This window comes from Elephas maximus, chromosome 14 (assembly GCF_024166365.1).
Source record: "Elephas maximus indicus isolate mEleMax1 chromosome 14, mEleMax1 primary haplotype, whole genome shotgun sequence".
Lineage (NCBI taxonomy): Eukaryota > Metazoa > Chordata > Mammalia > Proboscidea > Elephantidae > Elephas > Elephas maximus.
The window spans coordinates 21,453,585-21,478,318 of NC_064832.1; the positions used below are offsets into that span (position 1 = coordinate 21,453,585).

General features: G+C 40.5%; 1 protein-coding gene across 1 annotated transcript in view; it reads left to right on the forward strand.

The window, feature by feature from the left end:
- FREM2 (FRAS1 related extracellular matrix 2) overlaps positions 1 to 24,734 on the forward strand; it is a 302,074-nt gene that overhangs the window by 207,164 nt on the left and 70,176 nt on the right. Inside the window, exons 7-9 of the mRNA XM_049853354.1 lie at positions 10,412 to 10,561; positions 13,699 to 13,908; positions 15,601 to 15,798. Of these exons, the coding sequence (XP_049709311.1) occupies positions 10,412 to 10,561; positions 13,699 to 13,908; positions 15,601 to 15,798 (558 nt within the window). The remainder of the gene's footprint in view (positions 1 to 10,411; positions 10,562 to 13,698; positions 13,909 to 15,600; positions 15,799 to 24,734) is intronic.

Genomic DNA, 24,734 nt, shown 5'->3' on the forward strand with positions numbered 1-24,734 from the left:
ACAAGAGACACACCTTAGACTTAGAGACACAAACAAACTAAAACTCAAAGGATGGAAAAAAGTATATCAAGCAAACAATAAGCAAAAAAGAAGAGGAGTAGCAATATTAATCTCTGACAAAATAGACTTTAGACTTAAATCCACCACAAAGGATAAAGAAGGACACTATATAATGATAAAAGGGACAATTGATCAGGAAGACATAACCATATTAAATATTTACGCACCCAATGACAGGGCTGCAAGATATATAAATCAAATTTTAACAGAACTGAAAAGCGAGATAGATACCTCCACAATTATAGTAGGAGACTTCAACACACCCCTTTCGGAGAAGGACAGGACATCCAGTAAGAAGCTCAACAGAGACACGGAAGATCTAATTACAACAATCAACCAACTTGACCTCATTGACTTATACAGAACTCTCCACCCAACTGCTGCAAAATATACTTTTTTTTCTAGCGCACATGGAACATTCTCTAGAATAGACCACATATTAGGTCATAAAACAAACCTTTGCAGAGTCCAAAACATCGAAATATTACAAAGCATCTTCTCAGACCACAAGGCAATAAAACTAGAGATCAATAACAGAAGAACGAGGGAAAAGAAATCAAATACTTGGAAAATGAACAATACCCTCCTGAAAAAAGACTGGGTTATAGAAGACATCAAGGAGGGAATAAGGAAATTCATAGACAGCAACGAGAATGAAAATACTTCCTATCAAAACCTCTGGGACACAGCAAAAGCAGTGCTCAGAGGTCAATTTATATCAATAAATGCACACATACAAAAAGAAGAAAGAGCCAAAATCAGAGAACTGTCCCTACAACTTGAACAAATAGAAAGTGAGCAACAAAAGAATCCATCAGGCACCAGAAGAAAACAAATAATAAAAATTAGAGCTGAACTAAATGAATTAGAGAACAGAAAAACAATTGAAAGAATTAACAAAGCCAAAAGCTGGTTCTTTGAAAAAATTAACAAAATTGATAAACCATTGGCTAGACTGACTAAAGAAATACAGGAAAGGAAACAAATAACCCGAATAAGAAATGAGAAGGACCACATCACAACAGAACCAAATGAAATTAAAAGAATCATTTCAGATTATTATGAAAAATTGTACTCTAACAAATTTGAAAACCTAGAAGAAATGGATGAATTCCTTGAAAAACACTACCTACCTAAACTAACACATTCAGAAGCAGAACAACTAAATAGACCCATAACAAAAAAAGAGATTGAAACGGTAATCAAAAAACTCCCAACAAAAAAAAGTCCTGGCCCGGACGGCTTCACTGCAGAGTTCTACCAAATTTTCAGAGAAGAGTTAACACCACTACTACTAAAGGTATTCCAAAGCATAGAAAATGACGGAATACTACCCAACTCATTCTATGAAGCCACCATCTCCCTGATACCAAAACCAGGTAAAGACATTACAAAAAAAGAAAATTATAGACCTATATCCCTCATGAACATTGATGCAAAAATCCTCAACAAAATTCTAGCCAATAGAATCCAACAACACATCAAAAAAATAATTCACCCTGATCAAGTGGGATTTATACCAGGTATGCAAGGCTGGTTTAATATCAGAAAAACCATTAATGTAATCCATCACATAAATAAAACAAAAGACAAAAACCACATGATCTTATCAATTGATGCAGAAAAGGCATTTGACAAAGTCCAACACCCATTTATGCTAAAAACTCTTACCAAAATAGGAATTGAAGGAAAATTCCTCAACATAATAAAGGGCATCTATGCAAAGCCAACAGCCAATATCACTCTAAATGGAGAGAACCTGAAAGCATTTCCCTTGAGAACGGGAACCAGACAAGGATGCCCTTTATCACCGCTCTTATTCAACATCGTGTTGGAAGTCTTAGCCAGGGCAATCAGGCTAGACAAAGAAATAAAAGGTATCCGGATTGGCAAGGAAGAAGTAAAGTTATCACTATTTGCAGATGACATGATTATATACACAGAAAACCCTAAGGAATCCTCCAGAAAACTACTGAAACTAATAGAAGAGTTTGGCAGAGTCTCAGGTTATAAAATAAACATACAAAAATCACTTGGATTCCTCTACATCAACAAAAAGAACACCGAAGAGGAAATAACCAAATCAATACCATTCACGGTAGCCCCCAAGAAGATAAGATACTTAGGAATAAATCTTACCAAGGATGTAAAAGACCTATACAAAGAAAACTACAAAGCTCTACTACAAGAAATTCAAAAGGACATACTTAAGTGGAAAAACATACCTTGCTCATGGATAGGAAGACTTAACATAGTAAAAATGTCTATTCTACCAAAAGCCATCTATACATTTAACGCACTTCCGATCCAAATTCCAATGTCATATTTTAAGGGGATAGAGAAACAAATCACCAATTTCATATGGAAGGGAAAAAAGCCCCGGATAAGCAAAGCACTACTGAAAAAGAAGAAGAAAGTGGGAGGCCTCACCTTACCTGACTTCAGAACCTATTATACAGCCACAGTAGTCAAAACAGCCTGGTATTGGTACAACAACAGACACATAGACCAATGGAACAGAATTGAGAACCCAGACATAGATCCATCCACGTATGAGCAGCTGATATTTGACAAAGGACCAGTGTCAATTAACTGGGGAAAAGACAGCCTTTTTAACAAATGGTGCTGGCATAACTGGATATCCATTTGCAAAAAAATGAAACAGGACCCATACCTCACACCATGCACAAAAACTAACTCCAAGTGGATCAAAGACCTAAACATAAAGACTAAAACGATAAAGATCATGGAAGAAAAAATTGGGACAACCCTAGGAGCCCTAATACAAGGCATAAACAGAATACAAAACATTACCAAAAATGATGAAGAGAAACCCGATAACTGGGAGCTCCTAAAAATCAAACACCTATGCTCATCTAAAGACTTCACCAAAAGAGTAAAAAGACCACCTACAGATTGGGAAAGAATTTTCAGCTATGACATCTCCGACCAGCGCCTGATCTCTAAAATCTACATGATTCTGTCAAAACTCAACCACAAAAAGACAAACAACCCAATCAAGAAGTGGGCAAAGGATATGAACACACATTTCTCTAAAGAAGATATTCAGGCAGCCAACAGATACATGAGAAAATGCTCTCGATCATTAGCCATTAGAGAAATGCAAATTAAAACTACGATGAGATTCCATCTCACACCAGCAAGGCTGGCATTAATCCAAAAAACACAAAATAATAAATGTTGGAGAGGCTGCGGAGAGATTGGAACTCTCATACACTGCTGGTGGGAATGTAAAATGGTACAACCACTTTGGAAATCTATCTGGCGTTATCTTAAACAGTTAGAAATAGAACTACCATACAACCCAGAAATCCCACTCCTCGGAATATACCCTAGAGATACAAGAGCCTTCATACAAACAGATATATGCACACCCATGTTTATTGCAGCTCTGTTTACAATAGCAAAAAGTTGGAAGCAACCAAGGTGTCCATCAACGGATGAATGGGTAAATAAATTGTGGTATATTCACACAATGGAATACTACGCATCGATAAAGAACAGTGACGAATCTCTGAAACATTTCATAACATGGAGGAACCTGGAAGGCATTATGCTGAGCGAAATGAGTCAGAGGCAAAAGGACAAATACTGTATAAGACCACTATTATAAGATCTTGAGAAATAGTAAACCTGAGAAGAACACATACTTTTGTGGTTACGAGGGGGGGAGGGAGGGAGGGTGGGAGAGGGTTTTTTTATTGATTAATCAGTAGATAAGAACTGCTTTAGGTGAAGGGAAAGACAACACTCAATACATGGAAGGTCAGCTCAATTGGACTGGACCAAAAGCAAAGAAGTTTCCGGGATAAAATGAATGCTTCAAAGCTCAGCGGAGCAAGCGCGGGGGTCTGGGGAACATGGTTTGCGGGGACTTCTAAGTCAATTGGCAAAATAATTCTATTATGAAATCATTCTGCATCCCACTTTGAAATGTGGCATCTGGGGTCTTAAATGCTAACAAGCAGCCATCTAAGATGCAGCAATTGGTCTCAACCCACCTGGAGCAAAGGAAAATGAAGAACACCAAGCCCACATGACAACTAAGAGCCCAAGAGACAGAAAGGGCCACATGAACCAGAGACCTACATCATCCTGAGACCAGAAGCACTAGTTGGTGCCCGGCCACAATCGATGACTGCCCTGACAGGGAGCTCAGCAGAGGACCCCTGAGGGAGCAGGAGAGCAGTGGGATGCAGACCCCAAATTCTCATAAGAAGACCAAACTTAATGGTCTGACTGAGACTGGAGGAATCCCGGCGGTCATGCTCTCCAGACCTTCTGTTGACACAGGACAGGAACCATCCCTGAAGACAACTCATCAGACATGAAAGGGACTGGTCAGCGGGTGGGAGAGAGACGCTGATGAAGAGTGAGCTAATTATATCAGGTGTACACTTGAGATTGTGTTGGCAACTCTTGTCTGGAGGGGGGATGGGAGGATAGAGAGAGAGGGAAGCCGGCAAAATTGTCAAGAAAGGAGAGACTGAAAGGGCTGACTCAAGACGGGGAGAGTAAGTGGGAGTAGGGAGTGAGATGTATGTAAACTTATATGTGACAGACTGATTGGATTTGTAAACGTTCACTTGAAGCTTAATAAAAGTTATTATAAAAAAAAAAAAAACTTTGTGCCTGGGGCTGCCCACTGGTGCCTGGCATTGCCAGTTGGACTTGAGGCGCTGGCATCTGCATTTTTGAGTCTCTTTGGATGATTCAAACACACATGAAGCTTGGGAACCACTAGAGCTAAAGTATTTTTAAAAAGCCCTTCTTTCGACTTCCTTGAAATTCCCTGCCTCTTTCCCTTGTGTGCCTCTTCCAGACTCAGAGGGTGGCCTTAAAAGGTCATTGTACTTGCTCCTCCTTCTGAGGAATGTTGACCCTCACTGCCTGGCACTAAGAGTGTTCTCTTCTAACTCACCCGTTACAAAGACATATTGATTCATTCACTCTGGTAAATAACTAGTCCTGTTGTACTTGATGTTAATATGCTAATTCACTCTGCAAGTGTTTATTGAGCACAAACTACCAGCACTGCTTAAGCTAAGTGTCAGGGAGATACCAGTGAACACAGAAGGATCCCTCAGAGAGCGCAAAGACAGTGGGGTGCAAGCATGCACTGACAGTTGAGGGTGAGTGAGGGTTTGGGCAGGGAACCCCGGGTGCTTCCCGGCAGAAGTGACTTCTAAACAGAGGCCTGAAGCCTGACAAAGATTTTCCAGATGAGAAGGAAAACAAGAGGCGTGTTCAAAGTAGAGGCAAAGGCATAGAAAGAATGGGCATGGCACATTGAAGACATTCAAGCTACCAGATCACTGAGTAGAAAAAAAGGCTAAAAATGAGGTTCAAAAGGCAAGCCAAGACCAGATGATTCAGTGTTGTAAACCATGTTAGGAAGTTTGCGCACAGTCCGAAAGCAATGAGAAACATTGAAGGCTTTCAGCAAAAGGGATTACCGTGAAGAGACTGGCTTTGGGTGAGGCCACTTTTGGGTAAAAGCCTGCGTATGTGTTGGTTGGGGAAATTAAGACAGTCGGTGATGCTCAGCAGACTAGGGAAGTGACAGCGAGGTGGAGAGACACCAGGGGCGGGGATGGCAGCTTTGCTTTGAGGTGGCGGTGGTAAGAGGTTGAGTAGGCAGTTAGTCATCAGGGTCTAAAGCTCAGGAGAGAGATCTGTGTTGGAAATAATTTGGAGAGGATCCTTTGTATTATTTTCTGGCACTGAACCAAAAGACAGCCTCGAAGTTTTTATTCCATTCACTTCAGAGCAAGCAGGTGAGTGAGATCTACTAACCTTGCTCCACGGACATGGGAGTAAATAAGGTTTGGCTCCAGATAGCAATTACCACAGGCACCTCTTCCCTTCATCTCATGAGACACAGTGCAGTTGTAAACATCCATCTAGACAACACACACTTAACCAAAAACAAGTTCCCGTTTCCCCTCTGGGAAAAGGAGTTAAATCCTGCTCCCTTCATCTTTGCTCCAGGTGTGCCACGTGCCTTGCCAAGCCTTCTCTTCCCCTCCGTCCCTAGGAAACAAGCGTGATCCTTTCTCTGCTGTTTGTGGTGAAAGTATTCTCAGGCTTGAAAAGCGTATTAATGTTTAATGAGCTAACATAGACTCTTCTATAGGCTGCCTTGATCTGAGCCCTTTCCTTGAAAGTGTAACACCGCCAAGAATACAGACAATAGGGCTTGGCTTCCCTGATGAATTTCACACCATTTCACTAGATCAGCTTAAGGCCCCTGTTATACTGCTCACACACTCTTCAGCTATAACTGGTCTGTACTCTGCAGAGGGAAAAAGCCTGCATCCTGGAGTGTCGTGGTGGGTGCTGGAGCGTGGGCGAGGTGTTGTGTGTGTGCAGGCTGCAGGATGTGTGGCTTGGCTTGGTCATTCTCACATTCCAGGCAATGATATCAGCCACTGACTGTTTTCTGCATTAAGTCTGTGAGCTTAAATACAGTAAAAAGTACCATGTGTTTTTCAGTTCTGAATTACAAAATTAAATAGGCTTTTTTCTAGTTTTCTTTAAGTTATAATATTATTTCTAAAACTGATCTACAAAGATCTATAGTTTACTTAATTTTGAAAAGAAACCAAGCTCCTAGACAAAAAACAACCAAAAAAAAGAAAAAAGTTAGCAGAAAGGAGATAAGTTAAAATCTTACTCAATAATGGATGGCCCGAACAAGCAATTCTTCTGGATTTTGCATAGGTATCCTTCAACTGCTGACAGTCTTTCACCCATTTATTCTTTTCTTTTTGCTTGCTTAGTATCCACTAAAATGTTTCAGGAACAGCTGGCCATTTTTCTTAAGTGATGGGTATAATTCAGCTCACTGTTGGAAGTATTTTTAACTCACTCATATTACATAAGGTTCTTTCCGAATGGTAACAATTATAAACAGCATTCAAATTGTAGAGATTTTGAGTATGTCTTGAAAATTTGAAATAAAGACAATTATTAATGTTTTCAGTCCTCATTCAAAGACACTGAGAAGATAGAAGAGTGCTGAGGCCCAGTCACTTCTTTTATTCATGGCACAGGGAACTAGGCAGTTACCAAGTGTTGTTTCTCCTCATAAAAACTACTGAGCTGTGTTTTAGCCTCGTCATAGCCGATTGCTTCATCCCTTAACACAAATGATTGCAATTGTATTATTCACCCTATTTTCTATCACCATAATTGGAACAGAGACGGAGAGAAACCACATACGTAACACAAATCTACTGATAACTAAAAAATTCATTTTAGAGGAAATGCTTATAATATCCTTCCTAATGCTTTTTATCAATTGCTGTATTGAGGGATTTAGAGTTAAAACACTTTCTATCCCCCCTCCTTTCTGCTGGAGGTGACAACACGTAACAAAATAGGCAATATGATAGTGTTTCCATCCTTCGTGTAACATCATTCACTACATTGCTACCTGTGCCATGACTCCCTGTCACACATATGCGCACGCACACACACATACACAAACACATATAAAGCACAGGTGTCTGACACATAATGAATGTTCCGTATGTGGTGACTGTAATCATATGCTTTATTCTGAGTGATGACTCAGACCCAGATTTTCAGAGACTGCAGAGGACTCCCGGCTTTTCTCCCACACGCTGCACAGTGAGCCTTGAGGTGAAAACACTTCTCAGCAGTCAGCGGACCGAGGCTGAACGCAGACGTACAGAACACACTGTCACCGCGATACGTAGATCATTCTGTGATTACTGGTGATGCTGGCTCACAGGACTTTGTTCTGCTCCATTTCTACTTTGTACCTGCGAGGAGCAGAGAGATGGGGATATGGCAGGGATTGTTATTAAATAGGAGATCCTCCCTTATAGCATCTTACAGCTTTCGCCCATAACTCAGAAACATCATTTGAAGGATGATGTGGTTTGCCAGGAATATGAAAAGAGACTGACGTAAAGACTTGTGGAATGCAGATGACGAAGCCTCCACAAGAAATATAAAAGCCTTTTAAGGAACCCTCAGATGTGCCTGCGTTGGCCATCCGGTCAGAATAAGCTCTTCTGAGGGCTTTCTGTCTTCACCTCTGCCCCCACTGAGGGGCGAGCCATGTAAGGAATTTATTGGCATGTATTTCAAGTCCGCCCCTGACTGAGGTGTGTAAGATAACACCTTCATCTGTGCACACACTCGCAAGCCCTAGCACTGTCCAAACTGACAGGAGGAGGAGGAGTATGTTGGAGGCAGATTTACCTCCCCTGAACAAAATATGGAAACAAAGGCTCCAGGCTGGCTGCAGATTACTTAAGAATTCTGAGAGCTATATGTTTCTTATCATTGCCTTCCATATGAAGCAACAAAGAAGACAAACTTTTCCAGTTTTCGTAAAGACACTTTAGTTTTGGCAGAGAACTAAAGAGTTCATACTCAACTTGAGCAGGGAATTTCCTTGGGATGTAAGCTCTTGTAGGGTTTTGTTGACTTTGTATGCTTGGTAGTTCAGTTAGGTGCTCTGGAAGATGGCAGCCACCCCTTTAATATTCTTGCTACATGTCCTGTGAGACTTATCCTTTTAAGTCCTGTAAAACCAGAATGTCTACCTTATTATGTGTGGACACCCCATTACTTTATTTTTGTTAGCGGTCACTTATAAAGTAAATTTACAGTGGATAGAGGGTTTACAGGACTCTGTATATTATTTTTGCAACTTCTGTGAGTGTATAAATACTTCATAATAAGTTTTTGTTTTTGTTTTTTTAAAGAGAGCTTACAAATTATCTCTAGCCAGCTAACTGCTATACCCCAGATTTCTGACAGCTGTATCACATGGTTAACTGTTGGGCACAAGCAGAAACAGGCCAGCAGTAGTGTTAGATCCATTCCAATTTATCACCAGTGGTGGTGTTGTCAGTCGCCATCCGACTAAAAACACTGCCCGGTCCTCCACCACCTGCATGGTTACTGGTACGTTTGAGTCCATTGTGGCTGCTGTGTCGAGCCATCTCACTGAGGGTTTTCCTCCCTTTCCTGGTCTTCTACTTTGTCAAACATGATGTCTTTTTCTAGTGAGTTGTCTTTCTTGATGATGTGTCCAGAATAAGTGAGTTGAGCCTCGCCATTCTCCCTTCTAAGGGGCATTCTGGTTGTATTTCTTCTAAGACTGGTTTGTTCATTCTTTTGGCTATCCACGGTATGTTCAAAATTGTTCATCAACATGGATCATAGGATCATAACAGAATATTATCCCCAACACTGGAGAAAAATGCGGAGTCCTCAAAGCACATGCCCTGCCTGAATGGGCTAGGTCACATCATCTTCATAGGTGTTTACAACAAATGTAAACTCCCTGGTATGAGATTATGTCTGTCATTTCTCTAGTGGAACCTCAGTTGTTACTGAACACCCCAAACCTACAGGTAGCATACAGTCAGGTCCTGGTTCCCTAAAGTCTTCAGGACTGCCAATTCTGCATATTTAGTCTTGTTACGCCAATAGGTGCTAACCCCAGTGGTTATAGTAGACCCATATCTACTGGAATAGAAGGTGTCATTGTGCAGGTATCTGTATCTCTGCTCCAGAGTGGGGGAAAGTAAAATGAGTGGCCAAGGGAAACTCCTAAAACCTCAGCCTGAAGTGTTTTGTTTCATTTTGGTTGCAGCTATTTTACTCTAAGCTTCCCGGAAGTACCTTCAGAACCCATTTATAACTTAAACATGGGACAAACTAAGTCTTATGCCTCAAGATGGGAATGTCCTATTTTCATCTGGAGGGCTTTACCGTATGTATTTTTATTTTTTAGCAGAGGCATTTTGACCTGATTATCAATCTATAGATTAAAGAACTGTCATCTTACTAAAGCGGGCATTGGTGGTGCACTGGTAGAATTCTCTCCTTCCACGCAGGAGGCCCGGGTTCGATTTCTGGCCAGTGCACCTCATGTGCAGCCACCACCCATCCGTCAGTGGAGGCCTGTGTGTTGCTGTGATGCTGAACAGGTTTCAGTATCGCTTCCATATTAAGATGGACCAGGTAAAAGGCCTTGTGAGCTCCTTTTGAAAATCAGCCAGTGGAAACCCTATAGATCACAACAGTTTGACCCCTTACTGATCGTGGGGATGGAGAAGGACAGGGCAGCATTTCATTCCATCATGCAGGGGTCACCAGAAGTCATGGGCTGACCCCATGGCTGCCAACAATAACAGAATCTTGCTAAAAGGAAAAAATGTGATAAATAAAGAAGTCCATAAAGATGAATAATCTAAGCTAACCAGTCTTTGGAATTGTGTCATAAGAGATCAGTGTGGAAAAATAAAAATGACAGGACTGAATCTTGCTTCGTTATTAACAGAACCAGCCTTCCACTTTGGTGGCATGGAGTACTCGGTGGACGAGCGTGCTGGCTCTGTGGAGGTGCGTGTGTGGAGAACAGGCACCGACCTGTCCAGGCCATCCAGCGTCACGGTGCGCTCTCGGAAGACAGACCCTCCCTCCGCTGATGGTGAGCGTGTTCTTTCTCGAGACTCTGATTGTTTCTCAAGTTCCAAAGTATTTAAAAGCTAAAATATTTCACTCCCACTAGAGCAGTTTGGCTGAAAGGATTACTTTTTAATTACTACTATATAGTTTAGTAAACCTAGACTCTACTTACTACTATAAAAGAAAAAACGACTGGTTGCCATTGAGTCAATCCTGACTCACGGCAACCTCATATGTGTCAGAGTAGAACTGTGTTCCACAGGGTTTTCAGTGGCTGATTTCTTGGAAGGAGATTGCCAGGCCTTTCTTCCAAGGAGCCGAGCACATTAGCTGTTTGCACCATCCAGGGGCACTATTTACTACTACAACCAATCAATCAACCAATAATCCAACCCACTGCTGAATCAAGTCAATTCCGACTCATAGGTGACCCTACAGGCCAGAGTAGAACTTCCCCACAGGATTTCCAAGGTCATAAATCTTTACGGAAGCAAATGGCCAGGTCTTTTTCCTGTGGAGTGGCTGTTGAGTTCTAACCACACAGCTTTTGGTTAGCAGCCAAGTGATTAACGACCGCACCATCAGGGCTCCTATTTACTGCTATAAAACCAAACCAAACCTGTTGCCATCAAGCTGATTCCAACTCATAGTGACCCTAAAGGACAGAGTAGAACTGCCCCATAGAGTTTCCAGGGAGCACCTGGTGGATTCAAACTGCCAACCTTTTAGTTAGCAGTTGTAGCACTTAACCACTACACCATCGGGGTTTCCATTTACTACTATAGAAAAATATATTTAAGGACCATGAATCAGAGTTTAAGATACAAACATGACAAAAAAAAAAAAAAAAACTACATTCTAATGCCTGTCTTTGCATGAAATAGTTCTCTAAACTTGGCAAGGCTAACATTCCTGACTTTTATGACATCACATACCTGCATCTCAAATTTAGCTTCTTCCTGGTTTTAACCCCATAAACACTTCAGATGCCAAAGGTTTTTCATACTTCATTATACTAACTATCGTAGCTGGCACATTCCTACCTTTTATTCTAGAATCTACTTCTCCAGGAAAAGTTAATCATGAAGTTCAGAGCAGTCAGAAGATTAGAAGTTGCCTTTTTTTTTTTTTTTTCTGAATGATCAATGATACAAGATCTCTGTTGATCATCACATGTACGCACAGGTACGTCATACACACATCACACACTCATGACACGGATCGAGTAAGGGCCACAATAATTTAAATCCACCTTACGCTTTAAGCTTTGTTAATACAGTGGGACCAGCAAGTGCTTTGCACACAGTGGGTGTACAGTGAGCACAGCTTAGCCAAATCAGCCGTTTTGAGAGAACAATGCAAATGAGAGCAAGAGAGAAAAGAATGAAGGGGAAGAAACAGAAGAAAAGAAAAATATAAAGAGAATCATGAAGAGGTTCAGATACAAAGATTAAACGTGATTCAGAGACACTCCAGCCAGCTGTTTGCATTTGGTAAAGTAGATATAAACAAGGGCCAGACGAGCAGAAAGTGTGGAAGTGAGAGGAGAAATAGTTACTGTCCAGCTGTCCTCCCTGCCCTCCCCTCTGTGGAGGTCATGAGCAGAGGCTGCAAACAGGCTTCTTTTTAACTGCTCCAGGCATAAATGCAGGTATCAAGCCCAGGTATGTAGTCCATGGTCTGAAAAATATTAAAGCAAAGACAGGATATGTCTTTGAGAATAGAGGCTCACTCTCTCCACCTGGGGCAAGCATAGGTGGAGTATGCCAAACTGAGCTTATATCTGAAATGTGTTGCTTATACGAGCAGGCAACTGTAAAACTAAATAGGATATTCTGTAGTGTCTCCAGAAAAGAAATGGAGACGTTTAACAACTGCTAACACAATTTTAAATGTATACATTATATATATGATTTGTGGCAATCATATATTTGATTGATATGCTGATTACTTTAGACCTGATTTTTATAAGCTCCATCCTGTTTTTTTTTTTAACCCTTGGCACCTGTATCAGTGCTATTTTTTCCTTCCTTTCAGCCAACCTGGGGAGCATCAGTACCCAGGATAATAGTGGAGGATATTTATATTTGTATTTATATCTGTATTTAGTGTTTGTGCCCACACAGTGGACATTGGAATAAGGCTTCCCTATATTTATTCATCCCCTGTATTTATATGTTTGGATTTCATGCTGATCACATGAAATATGAATTAATTGTTTAAAAGTATAGAAAGATCAGCCCAGCCATGGCACGATACATTCACTTGCGTTACAAAGTTCTGAACTGAAGAGAGTTTAGCTCCTACTCTGCTGATAATTCTCTGCTAAAGATTTCGAACTACCTTTTTTTTTTTCCTCCAAATTTTCATCTGGCTTTTTTTTTTTTTTTTTTAATTCTTTGAGTTTCTAATTTGTATAAGACCTTCAGTGACCCATAGCCTAGCTTATTTTGGTTTTGTTTTTGTAATGCCGTAAATGCCTTTTTATACCTTAACCCACTAGCCAAACCCATTATACCTTAGTTGCCCAAAATATGTCCATCTGTGCACTGGGGATTTACCATTACTGTTGTCAGTCAGTACCACTTCCTATAGTGGTTTATATCAGCAGTCCCCAAAAGGGAGAGAAGGTAAGGGGGCACCTTCGAGGGGCAATGTCGGAGAGCACGCTCTGAAACTGTCAGGTAGAAAACTATGAAATTATATTAACTATTATTTGTTTTTAATCACAATACTTATTTTAAAATTTCAAATAACAAGGGCATAGCATTTTTGTAATTATCAAAAGGATACATGCGGTTGAAAAAAGTTGAGAAACCCAGGTAGGAGAACTGTAAGACAGATCCTGAAATAACTAATCCAAACTCATTCCAGAGACTCATCACAGAATAAAGTTCAGGACCTAATCCTTGATCTTCCATCTCGGTAACCGTGCGGGTGCTAATCTTTTACATTTCATTACATGTATTTTTCTGCAGTATCATGCTGGTCTTCATGGTTTTTTTTTTTTTTTAATCAAATATATATATAATTGTACATATAATTATATATATAATTTTCTTTAAAGAACTATATGTGTATATAATTTTTTTATATAATTTGTCTCTCCTATTTTCTGATTTGTCGACCTACTGAATAAGTGTTTTCTTGCTGTCACAGCTGGAACAGACTATGTGGGCATCAGCCACAACTTAGATTTTGCACCAGGAGTCAACATGCAGACTGTTCGTGTGATCATTCTGGATGACCTTGGGCAGCCAGTGCTGGAGGGAATTGAGAAATTTGAACTGGTGCTGCGTATGCCTGTGAATGCTGCCCTTGGAGAGCCCAGCAAGGCCACTGTGTCCATAAACGACTCTGTTTCAGATTGTAAGTGTTTATTAACTTGACGATGATAAGTAAAATGACAAATTAGCATTCATGTACCTTTCTCCCACTTTCGTCTTGAGATAATTAGACAGTCTGAGAAAAAAACTTTTACTTTTCTTCTTAAATTAAAAAAGGGGGTATTGTCCTCAATTCCTTTGTCCTGTCCTTACGTTAGTCATTTTTCTCTTGACTGTGTTACCACGGACAGCTGGAGCTACGTGGAGTTGTCCGGACCCTTGAATGCCAGTGGTCTTCTTCCACTTGCCACAGGAGACCCTCTCTGTTGTCTCCTTATACACAGGCACTCCTGAAATTTCTCTAATAAGTGCTGGAATCATTGTTCTGAGACCAGCAGCTGCTGGACACACAGCAGGCTCTCTGATGACATCATGAGGGGACTCTGAACACGCCTCACCGTGATGATCCTGGCCACATGAGCAGGAGTCCAGTGAAACCAACGTGCAGCTGACCCAGCACAGGCCTCACCAAAAATGACAGATGTACACTCTTTGTCACCATTCCCAACTGGTCTAGGTCAACTATGCTTGTAATTACCTGTTGCCATTGAGTCAGTTCTGACTCATAGTGACCCTGTAAGGCAGAGTAGAACTGTCCCATAGGGTTTCCAAGGAGCAGCTAGTGGATTTGAACTGCTGACCTTTTGGTTAGCAGCCGAGCTCTTAACTGTGGCACCACCAGGGCTTCATGCTTGTAATTAGGTGCACAGTATTTAGTAATTCCAAAGAACTCTTGATAAGATATGTAATTAGGTGCACAGTATTTAGTAATTCCAAAGAACTCTTGATAAGATATATAGATAGGTAGATAAATGTCTGTATAAAAAACCAAACCCATTGCTATCGAGTCAATTCTGACTCATAGCAACCCTACAGAACAGAGTAGAACTGCCCCATAGGGCTTCCAAGGCTATAAATCTTTATGGAAGCAGACGGCCACATCTTTTTCCTGCAGAGTGGCTGGTGGGTTTGGACTGCCGACCTTTCAGTTAGTAACCAAGTGCTTAACCGCTGCAACTCCAGGGCGCTCTCTCTTTCTTTTTCTTTCCCTCTCTCTTTTTATATATATACGTGTGTGTGTGTGTGTGTGTGTGTGTGTGTGTATACCCACCCACTGCCATCGAGTCAATTCTGACTCATAGTGACCCTAACATATACATATTAAAGTCTCTGGTTTTAGTCTCTGGTTTTATCCAATTGTTAGCATTTCACTGCATATCATACTCTACAAAATTTTTAAAAATTAGAAAAAAACAGTTGTCATTGAGTGAATGACTTATGGCAGCTCCATGTGTGTCAAAGTAGAACTGTGTTTCACAGGGCTTTCAATGGCTGATTTTTTGGAAATAGATTGCCAGGACTTTCTTCTGAGGTACCCCTAGGTAGACGCAAACCACCAAACTTTTGGTTAGCTGCTGAGCACGTTAACTGTTTGCACTACCCAGGGACTCCACAATATAGGGAAGGCCAAATTTTAAAAAAGGAAATCAAAACTCTTAAAATTAAGTGATTTTCTCAAGGATGAAACAATGGTAAGTGATTGAGAGGAAACTCAGACCCTCTTTTTCTCACTTCAGTTCCATTATTCTTTCCATTAAACCACATATTCTGAAGTGCCATTTTTCTTAAGGATACCTCTGTTCACTTTGCTGCACGTGCTTACTTGTTTTGACAGTGCCTAAGATGCAGTTTAAAGAGCGTGTGTATACTGGCAATGAAAACGATGGGCAGATAGCTGCAATGATCCACAGGAGTGGAGATATCCAGTTCACGTCTTCAGTGAGGTGCTATACACGCCAGGGATCTGCACAAGTGATGATGGACTTTGAAGAACGCCCGAACACTGATATTTCCATCATCACATTCCTCCCTGGTAAGTTTCAGCTTGAAAGTTTTATTTGGAATTTGAGGAAGCTGATTTCAGTGAGAAATATGTATCAGGGAATACATATTGACGTCATTCATTGATCTCAACACACTCGTGCCATAATTTTCTGTGCACCAAACGGTAATAAGGTGAGGTAGAGTGGAGCAGATTGAATGCACTCTTGGAATTGATCTGTAGCAATTGTTGACTAGCTTCCGGTGTTTTGTCATGGTATCAGTTCAAAACTTATTCAATGAATAGATGAGAGATAGATGTTGTTGTTGTTGTTAGGTGCCATCAAGCCAGTTCTGACTCATAGTGACACCGTGCACAACAGAATGAAGCATTGCCCGGTCCTGTGCCACTCTCACAATTGTTGCTATGCTTAAGTCCGTTGTTCCAGTCACAGTGTCAATCCATCTCATTGAGGGCCTTCCTCTTTTTCACTGACCCTCTACTTTACTGAGCATAATGTCCTTCTCCAGGGACTGATCTCTCCTGATAACATGTCCGAAGTGTGTGAGACATAGTCTCGCTATCCTTGCTTCTAAGGAACATTTGGGTTGTACTTCTTCCAAGACAGATTTGTTTGTTCTTTTTGCAGTTCATGGTATATTCAATATTCTTTGCCAACACCACAATTCAAAGGTGTCAGTTCTTCTTTGGTCTTCCTTATTTATCATCCAGCTTTCACATGTATATGATGCAATTGAAAACACCATGGCTTGGATCAGGCACACCTTAGTCCTCAAAGCAACATCTTTGCTTTTCAACACTTTAAAGAGGTCTTTTGCAGCAGATTTGCCCAATGTAATGTGTCTTTTGATTTCTTGACTGCTGCTAGATAGATACTATAGAGAGATACCAAAAAAAAAAAGAAAATCAAACCCGCTGCCGTCGAGTCAACTCATACCCTATAGGACAGCGTAGAACTGCCCCCATAGGGTTTCCAAGGAGCAGCTGGTAGATTCGAACTGTCTACCTTTTGGTTAGCAGCTGAGCTTTTAACCACTGGACCACCAGGGCTCCAGACAGATAGATAGATAGATGTCATCGAGTCAGTGGTGACTCGTGGAGACCTTGTGTACAACAGAACAGAATGTTGCCCTGTCCTGTGTCACCCTGATGGTCACTACCATGTTCGAGTCCTTGTTACCACTGTTGTGCCACTCCATCTCATTGAGGGTCCCTCGCCCTTGCTGGGAAATATGATGTCCTCCTCAAGCAATTGATCCTTCCTGATGACATGTCCAAAGCAAACAAAGTTGGACAGTGTTCCATTGTGATTCATAAGGTTTTCATTGGCTAATTTTCAGAAGTAAATCACTAGGCGTTTCTGCCTAGTCTGTCTTAGTCTGGAAGCTCCCCTGAAACTCGTCCACCATGGGTGACCCTCCTGGTATTTGAAATATCACCGACATTGCTTACAGCATCACAGGCACATGTAAGGCACTGCAATATGACAAACTGACAGATGGGGCTGCATTTAGTGAAAACCAGAAAAACCAAAACCAAACCCACTACTGTCAAGTCATTTCCAGTTCATAGTGACCCTGTAGGGCAGAGTAGAACTGCCTCATAGGGTTTCCAAGGCTGTAAATCTTTAGGGAAGCAGACTGCCACATCTTTCTCCTGTAGAGCAGCTGGTGGGTTTGACCCCCTGACCTTTTGGTTAGCAGCTGAGCGTTTTAACCACTGTGCTACCAGGGCTCCTGCATTCAATCAATAGAGCTTATCAAATGCCTAGATTTCACAATATTGAAGGGTACTTAATGATTAAATAATAGAAATGAAGTTAAATAGTACTCACATTTTCAATACGTATCCAGAGCCTTAAAATGTTTGATCACTTTGATTTAATAATTGCACTTAATAGGAGTATATGCTAAGAAAAAAATTTATTCATGTGCAGAAAGATTCCTTAAGTGGATGCTTATCACAAAGTTAAATATTGTAATAGAAGATTTCAAGCAACTTAAATGACCAAAATTGAAAACTTATTTATTTAAACATTGATATAATAGTACCCATTAAAAATGTTTCAAGAATTATTAATGAGATAGAGAAAAGCTAAGGATATTGGACCCACTTATTAGAGACAAGGACCTAATCATTCTTGGTTTGATTATTTGTTTTATAAATCAAAAGTTAATAATACTAAAGATATAACTATTGGTCTCTACTCTTCAGAGCAAAAGAGAAAGAAAGACTCAAAGAAGAACCTAGTCTACAGGACTGTCTTAGTTATCTACTGCTGCTATAAGAAATATCACAAGTGGATGGCTTTAACAAACAAAAGTTTATTCTCTCACACTTTAGGAGACTTGAACTCCAAATTCACAGTGCCAGCTCCAGGGGAAGTCTTTCTTTCTAGGTCGGTTGTGAGGGAAAGTCCCTGTCATCAATCTTCACCTTTCCTAGAAGATTCTTAGCACAGCGACCTCAGGTCCAAAGGACATGCTCTTCTCCTGGTTCTGCATTCTTCATAGTAGGAGGTCCCCCTGTCTCTCTGCTCACTTCTCTATTTTATATCTCAAACGAGATTATCTTAAAACACAGCCTAATCTGGTAGATTGTGTCCTGTCTCATTAACATAATTGCCTCTAATCCTGCCTCATTAACATCATAGAGGTAGGATTTATAACACATAGAAAAATCACATCAGTTGACAAAATGGTGGACAAACATGCAATACTGGGAATCACGCCTAACCAAGTTGACACGCATTTTTGGGCAACACTATTCAATCCATGACAAGGACTAACCACAACAAGGACTAACAGTCTACATGAAGCGCAACCTCATTTACCCTGAGGCCAGAAAAACTAGGTGGTGCCCGGATACCACTACCTAGAGTTCTAATCAGAGCCACAATAAATGAATACTGATAGAATTTGAAAAAAATGTGAAACAGAACTTCAAATTCCTAAAAGAAAAAAAAGAAGCAGACCTACTGGACTAGTTAAGACTGGAGGGCTCCCCAACACTGTTGCCCTAATATACTCTTCAAACCTTGAACCGAAACTAACCCCTAAGGTCACCTTGTAGCTAAATAAAAAATTGGCTCAAAAAAAAAAAATCAATATCACCTATAAGTACTGTGCTCTTTTAAAAAATCACCTATATGAGACCAAATGGTCAACAATTGCCTTGAAACAAAAATGAGAATGTGAGGGGGCAGGGAAACTACATTAATGGAAACAGTACAAGAATGAAAATTATGAGAATGTTCACACATTGTAAAGAATGTAACCAATGTCACTGAACAACTTGTATAGAAATTGTCGAATGGGAGCCTAAACTGCTGTGTAAACCTTCACCAAAAATACAATAAAATATTATTTTTAGAACAGTTAATAATACTGGAAACTAGTATTGCAATCAAATTAACAATGCTAAACCACTGTAGCAAAGAGCCCGGTTGGTGCAGTGGTTAAAACAATTGACTGCTAACCGAAAGGTCAGCGGTTCAATACCACCAGCAGCTGTGCTGGAGAAAGTTCCAGTCAGCTTCTGTAGAGATTTACAGCCTCTGAAACCCTGTGGGGTCTCTAGGAGTCTAAATCTACTTGATGGCAATGACTTTTTTTTTTTTTTAAACCAGTGTAAGCCTGCTAAGTTTGCTTTGTTATGTTATTAACCAAAACCAAACCCGTTGCCTTCAAGTGGATTCTGCCTCATAGCGACCCTATAGGACAGAGTAGAACTGCCCCATACGGTTTCCAAGGAGCGCCTGGTGGATTCAAACTGCCGACCATTGGTTAGCAGCCGTAGCTCTTAACCCACTATGCTACCAGAGTTTCCTGTTATGTTATTAGAAGCTTGTAAACAAATTTGGCACTTGTTCCCCGCTACCCCACCCTCCGGTTTCTTAAGATAAGTGACAGAAATTAAAGAAATTCCCTGTCATTGCATATGTTCAAACATTTATCAAATACATACTGAAAATATATTACATATCAGTTGCTATTCTTTGCACTGAGGATGTGTTGTTGTTGTTGTTGTTAGGTGCTGTCGAGTCAGTTCCAACTCGTAGCGACCCTATGTACCACAGAATGAAACACTGCCCGGTCCTGCACCATCCTTACAATCGTTATGCCTAAAACCATTGTTGTAGCCACTGTGTCAATCCATCTTATTGAGGGTCTTCCTCTTTTCTGCTGACCCTGTACTTTGCCAAGCATGATGTCCTTCTCTAGGGCCTCATTCCTCCAGACAACACATCCAAAGTATGTAAGACGCAGTCTTGCCATCTTTGCTTCTAAAGAACATTCTAGTTGTACTTCTTCCAAGACAAATTTGTTGTTTCTTTTGGCAGTCCGTGGTATATTCAATATTCTTCTCCAGCACCACAATTCAAAGGCGTCAGTTCTTCTTTGGTCTTCCTTATTCATTGTCCTGCTTTCACATGCATATGATGCAATTGAAAATATCATGGCTTGGGTCAGGAGCACCTTAGTCTTCAAGGTGACATTTTTGCTTTTCAACACTTTAAAGAGGTCCTTTGCAGCAGATTTACCCAATGCAATGCATCTTTTGATTTCTTAACTGCTGCTTCCATGGGTGTTGGTTGTGGATCTAAGTAAAATGAAATCTTTGACAACATCAATCTTTTCTCCATTTATCATAATGTTGCTTATTGGTCCAGTTGTGAGGATTTTTGTTTTCTTTATGTTGAAGTATAATCCATACTGAAGGCTGTGGTCTTTGATCTTCATCAGTAAGTGCTTCAAGTCCTCTTAGCTCTCAGCAAGCAAGGTTGTGTCATCTGCATAATGCAGGTTGTTAATGAGTCTTCCTCCAATCCTGATGCCCCATTGTTCTTCATATAGTCCAGCTTCTTGGATTATTTGCTCAGCATACAGATTGAGTAGGTATGGTGACAGGATACAACCCTCATGCACACCTTTCCTAACTTTAAACCACTCAGTATCCCCTCATTTTGTGTGAACAGCTGCCTCTTGATCTATGTACAGGTTCCACATGAGCACAATTAAGTGTTCTGGAATTCCCATTCTCCGCAATGTTATCCCATAATTTGTTATGATCCACACAGTCGAATGCCTTTGCATAATCAATAAAACACAGGTAAACATCCTTCTGGTATTCTCTGCTTTCAGCCAGGATCCATCTGACATCAGCAATGATATCCCTGGTTTCACGTCCTTTTCTGAATTTGGCCCTGTCGATATACTGTTGCAGCCATTTTTGAATGATCTTCAGCAAAATTTTGCTTGTGTGTGATATTAATGATTTTATTTGATAATTTCCGCATTCAGTTGGATCACCTTTCTTGGGAATAGGCATAAATATGGATCTCTTCCAGTCAGTTGGCCAGGTAGCTGTCTTCCAAATTTCTTGGCATAGACAAGTGAGCACTTCCAGCGCTGCATTCCTTTGTTAAAACATCTCAGTTGGTATTCCATCAATCCCTGGAGTCTTGTTTTTCGCCAATGCTTTCAGTGCAGCTTTGACTTCCTCCCTCAGCACCATTGGTTCCTGATCATATGCTACCTCTTGCAATGGTTGAACATTGACTAATTCTTTTTGATATAATGACTGTGTATCCCTTCCATCTTCTATTGACACTTCCTGCATCGTTTAATATTTTCCCCACAGAATCCTTCATGATTGTAACTCGAGGTTTGAATTTTTTCCTCAGTTCTTTCAGCTTGAGAAATTCCGAGTGCATTCTTCCCTTTTGGTTTTCTATCTTCAGCTCTTTGCACATGTCACAATGCTTTACTTTGTCTTCTGGAGCCGCCCTTTGAAATCTTCTGTTCAGTTCTTTTACTTCATCATTTCTTCCTTTTGCTTTAGCTGCTCAATGTTCGAGAGCAAGTTTCAGAGTCTTCTCTGACATCCATCTTGGTCCTTTCTTTTTTTCCTGTCTTTTCAATGACCCGTTGCTTTCTTCATGTATGATGTCCTTGATGTCATTCCACAACTCGTCTGATCTAAGGTCATTAGTGCTCAAGGTGTCAAATCTATTCTTGAGATTGTCTCTAAATTCAGGTGGGATATATTCAAGGTCATATTTTGGCTCTCGTGGACTTGCTCTGATTTTCTTCAGTTTCAGCTTGAACTTGCATATGAGCAATTGATGGTCTGTTCCACAGCCAGCCCCTGGCCTTGTTCTGACTGATGACACTGAGCTTTTCCATTGCCTCTTTCCACAGATATAGTCGATCTGATTCCCTGTGTATTCCATTTGGTGAGGTCCTTGTGTAGAGTCACCATTTATGTTGATGAAAAAAGGTATTTGCAACGAAGAAGTCATTAGTCTTGCAAAATTCTGTCGTTCAAACTCTGGCATTGTTTCTATCACCAAGGCCATATTTTCCAACTACCGATCCTTCTCCTTTGCTTCCAACTTTCACATTCCAATCACCAGGAATTATCAATGCATCCCGATTACATGTTTGATCAATTTCAGACTGCAGAAGGTGATTAAAATCTTCAGTTTCTTCATCTTTGGTCTTAGTGGTTGGTGCATAAATTTGAATAACAGTCATATTAACTGGTCTTCCTTGTAGGTGTATGGGTAATATCCTATCACTGACAGTGCTGTACTTCAGGATAGATCTTGAAATGTTCTTGTTGACAGTGAAAGCAACACCATTCCTCTTCAAGCTGTCATTCCCAGCATAGTAGGCTATATGATTGTCCAATTCAAAATGGATAATACTGGTCCATTTCAGCTCACTAATGCCTAGGATATTGATGTTTATGCATTCCATTTCATTTTTGACAATTTCCAATTTTCCTAGATTCATACTTCATACATTCCAGGTTCCGATCATTAATGGATGTTTGCAGCTGTTTCTTCTCATTTTGAGTTGTGCCGCATCAGCAAATGAAGGTCCCAGAAGCTTTACTCCATCCACATCATTAAGGTCGACTTTACTTTGAGGAGGCAGCTCTTCTCCAGTTGTCTTTTGAGTGCCTTCCAACCTGGGGGGCTCATCTTCCCAGCACTATATCAGACAGTGTTCTACTGCTATTCATAAGGTTTTCACTGGCTGATTCTTTTCAGAAGTAGACTGCTGGGTCCTTCTTCTAGGAAGAAGGCTGAGGAAATAGCAGTAAATAAAGCAGCACTCTTGCCCTTGTGGTGCTTATGTCCTCTTGGGGAAGAAACCAAATAGTCCCATTACATACATTCAGACAGTGAAGCAGTATGGCCATCTGCCACCACTGCCATGTGGGATCTCTTCTTTTGATGGAAAAACATGTTTGATGAGTTTTAAAGTCCTTTCTAAACTTTGGCTCTAGTATCCCTTTTTCTGTGTTACTGTGATTCTTTCTCTAATGTTCTTCTATGGTTCTCTTAGTAATATTGCTTAAATATGAGGAAAGCAAGGCACAGAGAGAGTAAGTGATATTTCCAAAGAGCAAGATAATGACTGTCTTTTGAATTGTGAGTGAATATAATTTCTTCATTAAGGCTATGTCCTGTAAAGCTGGATAAGTAGAACAAAGATCAGAGTCATGCAGACATTAAACCAATCTTTATTTTATATAATTCAAGCAATATATATACAAAGTTGTACTGGGGGTTCAGTGAAGCAACAAAAGGTCCCTGGGTGGTACAAGTGGTTTGCCATTGACTAAGTGACAGGTTGGTGGCTTGAACCCACCTAGCAGCACCACAAAAGAAAGGCCTGCCAATCTGCTTCGGGAGTGATTATCACCATGAAAATCCCATGAAGCAGTTCTACTCTGTAGCAACCGGTTTTGTTTTTTGGTTTGGAGCAACAAAGAAGAAAAAGACATGATCCAGGCCAAGGCCAACACAAAGGTTTCATTTCCTGTGCCACCTCAGGGACTGCGTAGGGGATTGTGAGGTTTTGTCTAAGCTCATGAGAGTGTTCTAATCAATTATCAGTATCTCCCATGGGCAAGGGCAGCGTAAGTGGCAGCATGAAGGTAGGTATTTAACCCTTTAATCTAGTTTCCTGAGAATACAATCTTAACAGGAACCCAAAACACACAGCCACAAAGATCAACTAAGAATAATGCATGCATTAAACTAACATGCAGTAAATGCTCTTAAGAGGAGTGTCTAGGTGGCATAAATGGCTAAGCACTCAACTACCAAGTGAAAGGTTGGAGGTTCTCGTCCACCCAGAGGCACCTCAGAAGGTCAGTCTGCTTCCAAAAGGCCACAGCCATGAAAACCCCATGGAGTACAATTGTACTCTGAAGCACATAGGGTCGCCATGAGTCCAAAACAACTCTTAAGTGCTCTAACAGTTCAAAGAATTGAGAAACACTCTGAGCTGGAGAAATTGGTAAGATTCTTGAAAGATAGAAGACCTGGATACATGAAGAGCAACCAAATATATACTGTTAAAGAGATAAGGTGAATAAAGCTACAGGGACGGGAATGTACAAGATTTTTTTTCCTTTTATTTTTATTGTATGGGGGAAATTTAACATTATCGTACGAGAGAGAGATCTTTTTTGTACTCTCAGGTACTGCCATGTATTTAGGAGGTATTGGTTTTTCTGGGTTTTGCTTGTTTGTTTTACCCTTTCTGTGGCATAATACTAATTAATGAATATTCCTTTTTTAATATTACATCATATAAAACTTCAGTTAGGACTGTCTTTCAGCAGCATGATCTGATGGACTCACCAGTAAACTTTAATCAGGAACAATGGCATGTGTGTTTGAGTATAATGTCGGTATCGGGCCTTATTGTAACAGCTGCAGTATTTATGTGACAAGACTCATCCCAACATCCCAATGCTCCAGGTTCCTCATCCGTATTGGGATCATATCTATTTGCTGTCTGTCTGCTCCTCTGATGTCATGTGCTGGAATCAAGTTCTCTGCTAATTGTGTAAAAAATTTATTTTGTAAATTTTGATGAGTCAAACTGTAAGCCAAATAAATGGAACCCAAATAAATGCCATTTGCAATTACATGTCAAGGG